The 14,996-nt window shown below is 45.9% G+C and overlaps 1 protein-coding gene across 1 annotated transcript in view; it reads left to right on the forward strand.

Moving 5' to 3' along the window:
- The first annotated feature begins 464 nt into the window (after positions 1-464).
- Positions 465-14,996, forward strand: part of EMSY (EMSY transcriptional repressor, BRCA2 interacting) — a 72,613-nt gene continuing 58,081 nt past the window's right edge. Inside the window, exons 1-3 of the mRNA XM_068266656.1 lie at positions 465-763; positions 11,836-11,935; positions 13,895-13,969. Coding sequence (XP_068122757.1) covers positions 694-763; positions 11,836-11,935; positions 13,895-13,969 — 245 coding nt within the window. The 5' untranslated portion in view covers positions 465-693. The remainder of the gene's footprint in view (positions 764-11,835; positions 11,936-13,894; positions 13,970-14,996) is intronic.

The raw sequence follows: 14,996 nt of genomic DNA on the forward strand, positions 1-14,996 counted from the left end.
AATAAGCCATATACCGGCTGTATTTCTCTACTACAAAAATATGTTTGATTGACTCTAAACTTTATTCCCATCCTTTAAATTTATATATTACTTATTTTAAAATGTTAATATGAAGGAAAATGCACCAGGATAGAAAGGACCAGTGTGGTTTGATTTATAAAACCGCATAGTTTACTTTTGAAATCTTTATGGTATACGTGTCTAGAGGTGTGATCAGGGGTGTGGCTTAAGTGTCCCTCTTTCTCATCTCAAAAAGTTGGGAGGTATGCTAGTGTATGGAAGTCCTATCAGAGCTGTATTGCCGGGTCCTCCCGTACTGCAGTACCACCTAGGGGCGCTGTGGTTCCCACCGCTTGTCCCTCGCCGGCTCCCGTCCTCAGGTCCCCGTACTCTGCTCTCCTCCTCCTCCCGAGTCCTGCTGGCTCCGAACCGCCTCAGCCAATCAGCGCCAGGGAGCGCATCTCCCGGCGTGTCCGCGCATGCGCAATGCCACCGGCGCGCCATCTTGACAGCGGGAGCTGCAGTCAAACCCGCCGGATGTACGCTGGCTGAGCGGAGACCTCTCCGGGGGGGAAGGACCGGGAGCCGGACCCTCCGGACGCCGCTGTTGTGACCCTGTCAGGCCGGGGAGCCGCAGCGGAGTGATGCCTCCCCCCGGCAGGGCTGTGTGAGCGCAGAGTACGCCGGGACAGGATGCCGGTGGTGTGGCCCACCCTGCTGGACTTCAGCCGGGATGAGTGTAAGAGGATCCTCCGCAAGCTGGGTAACTATCCCTCCATTCCCTGAGCTGCTAGAGCGCTTCTGCACACTGCGCATGCGCGGCCCTCCGCTATTCCCTCTACTCGACTTCCCAAGCTGGCCACTGCGCATGCGTGCACTGAGGTGACTGCCAGGCACGCCCCTCGCGCGACGTCACTGCTCTGCCTTTTGTCAAAAGGTAAACAGTGGGAGCCGCGCGCGCGTGCGCGCTGCTGCCAGCAGGGGGGCGCGCGGGATACTTTGCAGTGCAGAGGAGAGGAAGTTGGCCGAAGAGAACCTGTCCCCACTTCCACACTCTAGTTTCCATAAAGGACAAATGTAGTGAGAAGACTATGGAGGCTACCATATTCACTTACTTTTAAACAATACCAGTTGCCTCGCCGCCCCCCCCCCCTGCTAATCTATTTGGCTGCAGTAGCGTCTGAATCACACACCAGAAACAAGCATGCAGCTAATCTTGCCAGATCTGACAATAATGTCAGAAACACCTGATCTGCTGCATGCTTGTTCAGGGTCTATGGATAAAAGTATTAGAGGCAGGATCAGCAGGGCAGCCAGGCAACTGGTATTGCTTAAAAGGAAATAAATATGGCAACCTGCATATACCTTTTGTAACAGTTGTCCTTTCAGCCAGTCTCGATCACAGATCCAGAAATCTCATTCTAGTAGCCAGGGCTGTGGAGTTGGAGTCGGTGTCGGGCAATTTTGGGCACCTGGAGTTGGAGTCTGAGTCATGGTTTCAGAAACTGAGGAGTCGGAGTTGGAGTCAGAAGATTTTTGTACCGACTCCACAGCCCTGCTAGTAGCTCTGTAATCAGAGTGCTGAGATGTTTGAGGCTGCTGCTGCTGCTGAAAATCCAGTCTTGAAATGCTGCTTAGCAGGTGGGGCACATGCTGAATCTCTTTGGGAAGATGGTAGCTTGCGATGGTCAGCGAGATGCTAAGAATTCCATCCTGCTTGCAGGTTGTATGCAGCATGGATCCGGGCCAATGAAAATGATCTAACTTTGTACAGCGCCATGCTGGTGCTTTATAAATCAGTAAAATTCATCTGACGTTTTGATTTGTCTATTTCCAAGCTGTATACATTAAACTAAACTTGCTTGCAAGGCAGGGATATTGTATTGACTTGTACCCTATATTATGTTGTGTAATATTTGCATTCTATTGTCCATCTCTAATCGTAGCCACAGCTCTGCCAGGAAGTGCTCAGCATCTGTCCTCAGGGCTTCGTCTTGTTTTCACATTATGTTACGCTCTGCGGTTTTTGTCCTGCACAATCTATGGCTATGGATTTGGTTCAGAGACTGGGCACAGCACTTTGTGCTGTATTTGGAGAACTGTTCCCTATGAGAATTCCTGCTTGGTCTCCCAAAGGAGACTTGCGCCAAGTCTGCCATATTTCTTTTTAACCAACACTAGTTACCTGGCAGTCCTGGCATCGGTAGCATCTGAATTACACACCTGGAACAGGCATGTGGCTAATCCGGCAGTCTTGAGTCAGAACACCTGATCTGCATGTTTGTTTCTGGTGTGTGATTCAGACACTACTGCAGCCAAATAGACCAGCAGGACAGCCAGGCAAGTGGTATTGTTTAAAAGGAAATGCATATGGCAGGCTCCAATATCGCTCTCACTTCTGCTGTCTTCTAATGTGATGGGAGCAGCAATAGTCCCATGACCAATACTGCTCCTTTCACCTTACAAATAGCTTTAGAATCTGCTGCTGCTGGGAACATCGATCCTGCTGAGTTTCCCTCCATTGTCTCCAGCAGGAGGGAGGTTGCATAGCAGCTTGGCCATGTCCCTGCCTGCTGATTGGGAGAGGTGGCACGGGAGACTGACCTGTGTGATGCACCAGTGATCGTGTTACAGCTACTCAGCATGTTTGAATGTAAGCAGAATTGCAGTAACAGATTAGCCGGAATGTCATAACTTTTATGAACAGAGTCTTGTTTATGGAAAAATTGGGCCCACAATGGTTAAAGTGTTCACTGGAGCTTTATCACAGGATTATGCTGACAGGGAGCTGTACTGGCTTTCCCAGGCTATTTTCATTTGATGGATGGAGAGAAGATAAGCTTCTGTTTGCTGGGTAAACATAGGAGGAAGCCTCTGGCTGACAGGTGCATTGGTCTTGAAAGTGAATCCTAGGTGAGAGTGATATGAAGGCTGCCATATTTATTTCCTTTTTAAAAAGCAGCTGAGACGAGAAGTGTCTCAGGTTCCATATTTACCCGGGGCTTCCTTAAAGAAAACCTGAACTGAACATTAAAAGTCAAAATAAACATACACAAGTCATACTTACCTCCTGTGTAGTCTACTCCTCAATCTATTTTTCCTCTCCTGCGTCCTGTTTGTCCACTGTGATCAATGGAATTCTCCGTCCTCCATTTTGAAAATGGCTATTACCCCATAACAGCTTCCTGGTCAGCACACTGTTAAACTGTAACATTGCCCACTTGAGCCATAGGGAAACATGGACACATCAGTTCTCCTCTCAGCTGTAACTGATAGCAACTGATATATTTCAGTTCTGACAAAATGTTGTCAGAACTGGAAGGGATCACTGTAAGAAGAAAATGGTGAGCTTCTGAGAGGAACTGATGGCAAGGTGACTATGTAATGTTCATTTGAAGTTACATCATGTGTTTATTTTAAATAATTTTACTCAGTACAGGTTCTCTTTAAAGCGGAATAAAACCCTGCATTTCAACTTTGCTCTAAAACATTATTTACAGTATATTATATGCAACCAGCATTTTTTTTTTTTACTAGACCAGCATTGGAAGGGTTACACACAGCTTTAAAGTTCCTGGAGATTTCTGCAGAAGCATCGGAAGCTGACATAGGTACATTTTGTTTACATAAATGTATCTAAGTGTGGCATGTGACTCATCTCTCTGACTGAGAAGGAGCTTGGAGGACAGCTAAAGAGTGTGTAACATTTCTCAATAGATACATATAACTAGATAGAATGTAACAATCTGTACTTCTGCATATCTCTCCTGGAACCAACCTGTGTGTTTAACCCTTCCAATGCTGGTCTAGTAAAAAAAATGCTTTTTGCATATAATATGCTGTAAATAATGTTTTAGAGCAAAGTTGAAATGCAGGGTTATATTCCGCTTTAAAGGGAACCTAAACTGAGAGGAATATGGATATTTCCTGTTAAATAATACCAGTTGCCTGGCAGTCCAGCTGATCTCTTTAGCTGCAGTAGTGGCTGAATCGCACACCTGAAACAAGCATGCAGCTAATCTAGTCTGACTTCAGTCCGAGCACCTGATCTGCATGCTTGTTCAGGGGCTGTGGCTGAAAGTATTAGAGACACAGGATCAGCAGGAGAGTCAGGCAACTGGTATTATTTTAAAAGGAAAAATCCATATCCTTCTCAGTTTAGGTTCCTTTTAAGGGCGCTCGCCTATCCAAAGCTGTGGACTTAGTACAAAAATAATCAGACTCCTCAGTTTATGAAACCACTGACTCCAGGTACCCAAAATGACTCCGACTCCTTAGTCTAATTTTTACAAAGGCGATGGATTTGGTTCAAAAATCATCCGACTCCTCAGTTTATTGAAGCCACCGACTCCAGGTACACAAAATTGCTTCGAGTGGGTCCTTCCCTGGGCCCAAAAGCCTGGCCAAGTTGCGCTTCATCATACATGCTCAGCCAGGTTTGCTCCCCCATCGCACTCCCGTCCTTGGAAGCGTTCTGCACCTACGCAAGCACAGAACAGGAGCGAGATGGAGGGAGCACACCTGGCCAATCCACGCATATGCAACAAAATGTGACTCTGCCAGGCTTTCGGGCTTAATTACGGGGGACCAGAGCCACCCAGGGAGACCGGGAGGAACAAGCGGCCTTAAAAGGAACCAGAGACTAAGCACCCTTATGTATTTTACCTTATAGATCAGTGGGAACATTAGAGAAAACACCTACCCTGCTCTCTGTCTCATTTTCACTGCTCAGCCTGCTTGTTATCAGCCCTGATAAAATCCCCGACTGAGCATTCAGTCTGGCTTTGCTCAGGAATATTTATAGCTCAGTCTGTGTTCTCTCATGTCTTTTCAAGTCCAAGCCTGCCCCCTGCTGGCTCTGCTCAGGAATCATTATAGCTGAGTCATTATAGCAAAGCCAGAATGAATGCTCAATCTGGGATTTTATCAGGGCTGATGAGAAGCAGGCTGAGCAGCGAAGAATGAAACAGAAAGCATGGTAGGTGTTTTCTCTAATGTTCCCACTGATCTATATGGTAAAATACATGAGGGTGCTTCGTCTCTGGTTCACTATAAAGTGAACCCGAGGTGAGCTTGATATGGAGGCTGCCTTATTTATTCCCTTCTAAGCAATACCAGTTGCCTGGCAGCCCTGCTGATCTTCTGCCTCTAATACTTCCAGCCATAGACCCTGAACAAGCATGCAGCAGATCAGGTGTTTCTGACAAGATTAGCCGCATGCTTGTTTCTGGTGTAATTCAGACATTATTACAACCAAACACATCAGCAGGGCTGTCAGGAAACTGGTATTGCTTAAAAGGAAATAAATCTGGCAGCCCCCATATACTTCTCACCTCGGGTTCACTTTAAAGGAGAACTGTAGTGAGAAGAATATGGAGGCTGCCATATTTATTCCCTTTTAAGCAATACCAGTTGCCTGGCAGCCCTGCTGATCCTCTGCCTCTAATACTTTCAACCATAGCCCCTGAACAAGCATGAAGAAGATCAGGTGTTTAAAAGGAAATAAATATGGCAGCCTCCATATCACTCACCTCGGGTTCACTTTAAGCAATACCAGTTGCCTGGGAACCCTGCTTATTTGTAGTAGTGTCTGAATACCACCAAAAACAAGCTAATCTTGTCAGAATATCAGAAACATCTGATCTGCATATGCTTGTTCAGGGTCTATGGCTGAAAGTGGTAAGTGGCAGAGGACCAGCTGGGTAGCCAGGCAACTGGTATTGTTTAAATGGAAATAAATATGGCAGCCTCCATGTCCCTCTCACCTTTTTAAGCCGGGTACACAAGCCAGGGGGTTATCAGCCAGTCAGTGCTGTCTCTGCTGAGACTCTAGTGTACAGCAGCACCGATGTGTCGCCAAGAGATCCACATAGCAGGATTGCAGCGACCGGGCACATTGCTCTTCCCTGTACCCCTGTCCCTCTTCAGGCTGCCCCACCGTGTTGTCACAGACGTGGTTCTTCAGATCGTCCAATCACTAAAGAGCAATCTGCAGGCTTGTGGGACACCTGCTCACATAAAATGACTAGATCTGCAAATGTATATAAATTCCTAGCAATAATTTTTTTTTTTCCTCTCTGATGTGAGCCTGTGTGTGAACAGGATGTGAGGCAACCATGCACTGTCTGCTGTCAGCTGTGACTTCATGGAGGAACTTGCGGTTTTTCAGGTTGGAGTGAGCATATGATGTCTCCCACAATGCATCACTGCTGAATATGCAAATCCTCCTTTGTTGTCCCTGTAAGCTAGCCACACCTCCAGAACCGCTGGAATGTAATGATATGTCAGCTTGATAAGTGTACAGAGCCACAATAATCCAACATGCATACAGACTGTTCAGACTGGTTGGTCCTCATCAGTGCATTCCAGCGGTTCTGGAGGTGTGTTTAGCTACCGGGGACAACAAAGGAGGATTTGCATGTTCAGCAGTGTTGCATTGTGGGAGACCTCCTATGCTCACTCCAACCTGAATAATCACAAATAACTTCTGTTTTAAGAAGGCAAACTTTTTTGTTTTGCATAACATTTTAATGAGAGGCCTTTTTTGGTCCTTTGTAGCCCCTTATGCTGGGAATACACTGGTCGATTTTTGCCGCTCGATTCTGCGCCTGATTGTTTTTTGTGCTTGATTCTGCAGGTGATTCACTTATCTTCCGCTTGGTTTTTAAAATTGTTCCCATTTTTCCTCCAAGCTGAATCGAGCGCAGAAACGATTGGGCGCGAGATCGGACATGTCGGAAATTATCTATCGAGCCATCCAAATGGCTCATAATCGAGCCGTGTATTCCCAGCATTACACACTCCTGGCCTGGGAGTTGTAGTTCACCACGAGCTTGCTGGGCAATCTGTAACTTCATGGAGGAGCTGTGATATTTATATGGATGCCATTAGTATAGCTACTGTACGTGGGCAATCAGTAGCAGGAGACAACTTTTCATTGTGTGTTAGGCCAGACTGCAGTTTGATGTTACTTGAATCTCACCAGGGGGATTTGATTGGTTGTCAAGCTGCGTAAATTTCGAAACAATTTGCATAATCCTGTATCAATTTGGGATTATTTGCATCACAATGACCATCCTTAAAGACAACCAGAGACTAAGCACCCTCATGTATTTTACAATATATATCAGTGGGAACGTTAGAGAAAACACCTACCCTGCTCTCTGTTTCATTCTGCACTGCACAGCTTGTTTCTTATCAGACCTGATAAAATCCCGACTGAGCATTCAGTCTGGTTTTGCTATAATGACTCAGCTATAATGATTCCTGAGCAGAGCCAGCAGAAGGCAGACTTGGACTTGAAAAGACACCAGAAAACACAGACTGAGCTATAAATATTCCTGAGCAAAGCCAGACTGAATGCTCAGTCAGGGATTTTATCAGGGCTGATAAGAAACAAGCTGTGCAGTGCAGAATGAAACAGGAAGCAGAGTAGGTGGTTTCTCTAATGTTCCCACTGATATATATGGTAAAATACATGAGGGTGCTTCGTCTCTGGTTCCGTTTACGTGTTGTACACGCCAGATTCCCGAAAACGTCTGGCCGTCAGACCTGCCACGGGGCGGCCGTTCTGCTGATAAGGTAGTTTTGGCAGATCCGCTCGGCAGAGTCGAAGCAATTTTGGGTACCCGGAGTTGGTGGTTTCATAAACTGAGGAGTCGGATGATTTTTGTACCGACTCTACAGCCTTGAATTTTATACATACCTGGGGCTTCCTCCAGCCCTCTCCGCACCAATTTTGCTCCCACGCCGTCTTCCTCGCTGGTACCGGTAGAAGCCCCGTCAGCCTGGGTAGTCAGTGCAGGCGCAGTTTCGTCTGCGCGTGCACTCCGTCTCTCCTGCAACTGGGAGCTTTCTGCGCCATAGGGGCACATGGCTGGGCCGTGCATGCAGAGTGCGCCCCGACTGGCCATGCTAACAGGGCTTCTACCAGGAAGACGGCGTGGGAGCGATCGGTGCGGAGAGGGCTGGAGGAAGCCCCAGGTATGTATAAAACTTTTATATCTTTACGTCTCAGGTACACTTTAACTAATGTGTATTTGATGCTTTTCTGGTTTGTATCTGTGTGGCTTATATAGCACATCAGGGCTTCTAGTAAACTAGCAAGTGGCGCTTTCTTTATTTCTCTGTGCTGAATAGAATGAGGGTTATGTTATAACCAGCACTGCAATCATTTTCAGAACTCAAGATGATAAAATTAGCCATTCATTGGCCAGTCACAATTGGATAGTGTATCATTCTTTTCATTCTTAAAGTGAACCTCCAGACTAAAAATTGACTCAGCAGAACTGAAAAGGCTTGGTGTTTCTTTAACTGTTTCACAGCATCAGAACTTTGTTTCTCTTATACAAGCCTCATTTTTAGCTGCACAGAAGAAAACTGCCCGGGCATTTTTCTCCTAATGCTGTGCAAAGCATGATGGGATTTCTGATGATGTTGTTCTCGTTCTGCTGTTTTGGTGCATATATTTTTTTTTTTTTTTTTTTTACATTTTGAATTTGACATTTGAAGCCTAGCGTGCGCAGCTGGAAGGGATGATCAGGACACAGGACAGTTGGAACTGTGTCTTATGCTCCCTGTCACCTCCTTTCAACCAAAAAGATGGCAGCCCCCATGACAAAGATGACAGCCCCCATGAATCACAAACATTTGCCTGTTCTTTTAAAACGGGTTGGGTAAGAGATTATATTACCTATCCTAATTAACATAACTAATGTAACTTAATGACAGTATGTTTGTTTAGGCTGAAGTTCCCCTTTAAAGGACACAGACAAACTGTTATGTATGAATGGAGGCTATAGAGATGTCAAGATGAGCATAGAGGCTTACCATTCCTCCCGCAATGCTCCGTTCCTCTGAAAAAGTCCCTGGTATCATCCTTGACTTGGCTGAGTTGCTGACCTAAAACCCAGAGGTACTCAAAGTATGTATGACTCCCCCCCCCCCCCCCCCTCCCCTTGTACTGGGCTCTGGACAGGAGCGAGCCCATTGAAAGTGCAAGAGCTTGGGAGAGTGGTCACAAGGATGGAAGGTGGATCTGACATACTGCACATGCGCAGCCGAGTACCACCGGGTTAAAGGTCAGCGACTCACAGGAGTGCACGGGATGAGTGGTAAGCCTCAGAATTCATCCTCACACATCTTCACATATACCAGTACCAGTTTGGCTTGGGTATCCTGTGCAGCACAATGAGGAGGTGGAGTCAACTTTATGATCAAAATAAAGACTGGCTGATGCCCCTCCCAGCTGCTCCTCCCCGACTACCTCCTGTGGGTGGTGATAGGATAAGAGGAGGAATTTTAGATGGCTTTCACACTCTTGTTTAGTCTAAAGGGGCCCATACACCTAACGATTTTCCCGCCGATATATGGCCGATTCGATCACTGTGATCGAATCGGCTGTGAAATCGCCACGCACACCGCTGACAGAACGATCGATTTCCGTTCCCGTCGATCCGTCCGTGCGGAAGATTTTTCTCGATCGCTGACAGGTTGGGAGTGCGTCGATAGCGGCGTTCGAATGCCCGACGACCGACGCAATACAGCGGGTATACATTACCTGTTCCGGCCGGCGCGACTCCCCTGGTCCCCGCTGTCTTCTTCTCCGCTCCGGACCATTCCTGCAGCTACTGAACTTCCTGTCCAGGGGAACTTTAAACAGTAGAGCGCCCTCTACTGTTTAAAGTTCCCCTGGACAGGAAGTTTAGTAGCTGCAGGAACGGTCTGGAGCCCGGAGCGGAGAAGAAGACAGCGGGGACCAGGGGACTCGCGCCGGCCAGAACAGGTAATGTATGCGGCAGCTCCACAGATTATGATCGGTTTCAGGCTGAAATCGATTCACAATCTGTTTGCAGTAAAGGAGGCCATACGATCCTTCTCTGATCAGATTCGATCAGAGAGGGATCTATCTGTTGGTCGAATCTGATGGCAAATCGAGCAGTGTATGGCCACCTTAAGTTACCTCTGGCCTTCACGCAGGTAGTTGGCTTTGCCAACACAGGCAGCCAAGTTTTAAAAAGTGGATTAAGCAAAACTTTTTGTTTGTGCCATGCAGAAAACTTTGTGCATTGTAAACTGACATATTCCACACATTATGCATTAAAGGATACCCAGGTCATAGTTGGTGTCCTTTTTATTACCTGGAGCTTCTTCCAGCCCCCATAGTCCTGACGGTTCCTCGCTGTACGCCTGCTCTCCTTCGTTGATCCGCTGTGCCGCTCGGTAAAGTCCATGACTTAAGTCGTGCACCACTGCGCATGCACTGTCCCGCCTCCTTCATCACGCTCCTGTAGCAAGGTTCTAAGTCTTAGTGAACTGCGCATGTGCACATTAGACCATGAGATTGGTATTTTTAAGCATCTCTGTAGATTTACAGATTGGGATATTATTCACATGTTGCAAATAAAGAGGTTCTGAAACCGATATTTGTTGATCTAATATTGACGCAGGGTGGTAATCAATTCATATGTGGTATACGTCGATTGTTCACCGCATCTACCTGAAGATATCAGGAAAATCCTTGATGTAGGTTTGAACGTTGAGTCAGTGAAGACCATAGATAGCTATTTCAGTAACTGTAACCCAGGATTGACCTTCATCCCAATCAGTAGCTGATACCCCCTTTCCCATGAGAAATCTTTACCTTATCTCCAATAGATCATTATGGGGGTCTGTGTGGCTGATATTGTGGTGAAACCAGGGCTGTGGAGTCAGTACACAAATCCTCCGACTCCTCAGTTTGTGAAACCACCGACTCCAGGTACCCAAAATGGGTCCGACATCGACTCCTCGACTCCGAATCCTTAGTCTAATTAGTCTTGCCAGAACTAAGGATTTGGTATAAAAATCATCCAACTCAAGACTCCTCAGTTTTTGAAACCACCGACTCAAACTCAGACTCCAGGTACCCAAAATTGCTCCGACTCCTTGACTCCGACTCCACAGCTCTGGGTAAAACCCCTCCCACTGTGTGATGTCATGACTAAGGTCCTGACCGTTTCCTGTCTGTGAACCTCATTGCATTGTGGGAAATAACGTCTGTTTCCAACTGCAAAGCAAGCAGTATCACTTTTTTTTACATTGTTAGAGGGTGTGTTTATAGTTAATGGCAGTTGGTGCTGTTTGTTTGTGTTTTGTTTTTTCCCATGTCTGGTAGCAGTACAGAGTGATGACCCGCAGTCTCATTTTGGATCAAACATGTACGCATTACCTGACCTGTATCAATCATCGATAGATGTTCCATTTTTTTGATTTCTCACTTTGCAATGTATTGATTTTATTTTTTCTTTTCTACTGCTAGCTTTTAGTAAGGTTCCTCTTTAAGGGTCCTTCCACACTGTGCAGGTTACACCACTGCCTGAGAAGTCACACTGCACAGTGTAACTTTACAGTGAAGCATACCGTACCATAAAAATATGCTTCACCGCCACTGGAAATGCACACGTTACTGAGTCGAAACCCAACATGGTCGATATTAAAGTTCCATAAGCATATTGTCCGTTGCAACGGTTCGGAGTTAGTGTGAAAGAGTCCCAAGTGCTATGTCTCACTAGAGTTGGCCGGCATATCTCATGATCCTCTTCACTGTTCTCCCCAGAATTTTTTTCCAGCCGGGTGGCATGAAAAAGTAGCCGGGTGGGGCAAGATGAGAGAATGCAGGGTCAGTGCTTCTGTGAGCAACTCTGCTTACAGCATAGGAGGAGATGAGCCAAAGACAGCAGGGTGCTCATCAAAACTAGCCAGGTGGAGCACCCGGCTAAAAGAGCCTGGGGAGAACACTGCTTTTTTTGTATTTCTACGGTAGTTTCATATTTTCTATGTGTTTGGTCTCTGCAGAGCTGGAGGCGTACGCGGGGGTTATCAGCGCCTTGCGTGCGCAGGGGGACCTCAGCAAAGAAAAGAAGGATCTTTTGGGGGAACTCTCCAAAGTACTAAGGTTTGTCGCCTTTAATTATATTAATGAACTAATACCGGTAGACTTTAACCACACACTAACGAGGAGGAGCCTCCTCCATTCTAAAAATCTGCATGCAGAATATCAGAATCCATTTTTATTTGCCCAAATGAGCTCACACTTTATAGGAATTGGATTTGGCAGTTGCTTAAAATAAACCTGAAATGGGACGAAATACAAAATGTATACATACCCGGGGCTTCTCCCAGCCCCCTCCGGCCCGATCACCTGCAGCCTCCGCAAATTACCCCGGAAAGTCCTCCAGCCCTGGGCATGCTGTGCATGTGCGACCCGGCCTCGTGTGAGCCCCTGTCATGCTCCAGGCCACGGGTGCGTGCACAAACAGACTGCGTCTCCACTGACTTACCGGGACCAGTTGCGGAGGCTGCTGACGAAGGCTTAGGAGCAATCAGGCCGGAGGGGGCTGGAGGAAGCTTCAGGTATGTATACATTTTTTATTTTACCCCATCTCAGGTACACATAAACCCACCTGCAGGTTCGATACTTATCTCGTGTGAGATAAGTGCTCTGCTTTTGACCTCAGCCCGGCAGAACTCATTGTGCTGTAAATTCTTGGAATACTTTGATCTCTCTCTACTAGCAGAGAATATAGAAACTGAAAGCAGAAGTCCTCTGTTATTGTCTCACACTGCCCCCTAGTGCCAAGTGGCCAAAAATACACATTACAGCGGTGCTAATTAGAAGCAGGAAAATGTAACCAATAAGAAAATAAAAAAGTGCTAAAATAAACTGGCCTGGAGCACTCTCAGGGCTTGTTTCCACTGTTGCGACGTGATTTCGGCCGCATTCCGACGCTTGTAAAAACGCATGCGGATGCGTTTCCGCATGCGTTTTTACCTGCGATTTCGCATGGCAGGGTGCCATGCGAAATTAACCATGACACTGCCAGGGCAAAATAAAATTGAAAAAGGTGCGAAATCGCGGGTAAAAACGCATGTAACAAACGCATGCGTTTTTACTATTAAATACATTAGCGGCGATTCGCACGGATTCCCGACGCAGGCGAAATCGTTGGCTCTTTTGTGCGTTTTTTTTACCGCTGAAAAAAACGCACCTCAACAACGCTACAGTGGAAACAGGCCCATCCACTTGCATTACATGTGCGGATCTGCATGCGTTGGACGCATGCAGATTCGCAATAGTGGGAACGAGCCCTCAAGCCTTTAAAGGGACTCCGAGCTCCAAAAAAAAAGGAAAGTTGTACTCACCATGGGCTTTCTCCAGCCCAGTGCTGGTCGGGAGGTCCCACGCCGGCGTCCTGGCTCCTCTCCTTCTCCCCGCTCCGGAATGGCTGGCAGGCCGCAGCCCGGGCGACACTCTCCCGAGTGTCGGGCTGCTTCTTCCGCATATGACGCGGATTACGTCACACGCCGGCCGCCTCGCGTCGTCATGGCGGCCGGCGTGAAAGTACTGCGCATGCGCGAACAAAGCGCGCATGCGCAGTACTTTCACGCCGGCCGCCATGATGACGCGAAGCGGCCGGCGTGTGACGTAATCCGCGTCATATGCGGAAGAAGCAGCCCGACACTCGGGAGAGTGTCGCCCGGGCTGCGGCCTGCCAGCCATTCCGGAGCGGGGAGAAGGAGAGGAGCCAGGACGCCGGCGTGGGACCTCCCGACCAGCACTGGGCTGGAGAAAGCCCATGGTGAGTACAACTTTCCTTTTTTTTTGGAGCTCGGAGTCCCTTTAAATAAATTGGCTGTTTAAGGGTTAACAGACACACAGAAAACAATACAAGGACAGACAGTATAGGTATTACAAGTCAAGGACAGTATGTAAATCATGTCACAGTCTCTAATAGCAACTAGTCACAAAGACGTCTATGTAGCAGCATACTGCTGTTAAGTATAACATTTTGTGTGTGTGTACTGTTTGTGTGCTGTTTTTATGTAGCCTGCAAAATATACCCTTTCCGCTCAGTATTTCCACAGAGCGGCATCGCGCAGAGGTGCGCAGAGCGGTCAATGATGAGCGACTCACAACCATCGCCCACAAGTAAGAGCTGACTGTGGTTTTTTTTTTTGTTTGTTTTTTTTTTTTTTTAATCAAGAATTAAGTTTATTTGTAGAAAACTTTCAAAAGTTAAAAGCCACACAAGGCACAGAACTGAAAGCAAGCCTGAAGTGAAAATAAACGTATGATATAATGAATTGTGTGTGTAGTAGGGATAATGAATGGAGCATTTGTAGCAAAGAAAAGTCTCATATTTTTATTTTCAGTTATACAACGTTTTTTTTTTTTGTTTTTTTTAATAACATTGCATCATTCCCTAATATTTGCAGTTTAACCAGTTCGCATTCAGTCGTTTTTCGCTTCATGCATCCGAACAATGTTCACCTCCCATTCATTAGCCTATAACTTTATTACTACTTATCACAATGAACTGATCTATGTCTTGTTTTTTCCGCCACCAATTAGGCTTTCTTTGGGGGGTACATTTTACTAAGAGCCACTTTACTGTAAATGCATTTTAAAAGGAAGAATAAGAAGAAAACGGAAACAAATCATTATTTCTCACTTTTCGGCAATTATAGTTTTAAAATAATACATGCCTCCATAATTAAAACCCACGTATTGTATATGCCCATTTGTCCCGTTTATTACACCATTTAAATTATGTCCCTATCACAATGTATGGCGACAATATTTTATTTGGAAATAAAAGTGCATTTTTTCCGTTTTGCATTCATCACTATTTACAAGCTTATAATAAAAAAAAAAGAAATATTTCATCTTTACATAGATATTTAAAAAGTTTAGACCCTTAGGTAAATATTTGTGTTTTTTTTTTTTTTTTTTTAATTGTAATGTTTTTTTTTTTTTTTAATTAAACATTTTATGTGGGTATTTTTGGGAGGGTGGGATTGAAATTGTATTTTTTTTGTAAATATATGTGTATTTTTATTTTTATTTAACATTTAGATGTAGTTTACTTTTTGGCCACAAGATGGCAGCCATGATTGTTTACAGTGACGTCACTCTAAGCGTACCACGTACGCTTAGAGCGACATAGGAAGCAGAA

Source organism: Hyperolius riggenbachi, chromosome 2, assembly GCF_040937935.1.
Source record: "Hyperolius riggenbachi isolate aHypRig1 chromosome 2, aHypRig1.pri, whole genome shotgun sequence".
Classification (NCBI taxonomy): Eukaryota; Metazoa; Chordata; class Amphibia; order Anura; family Hyperoliidae; genus Hyperolius; species Hyperolius riggenbachi.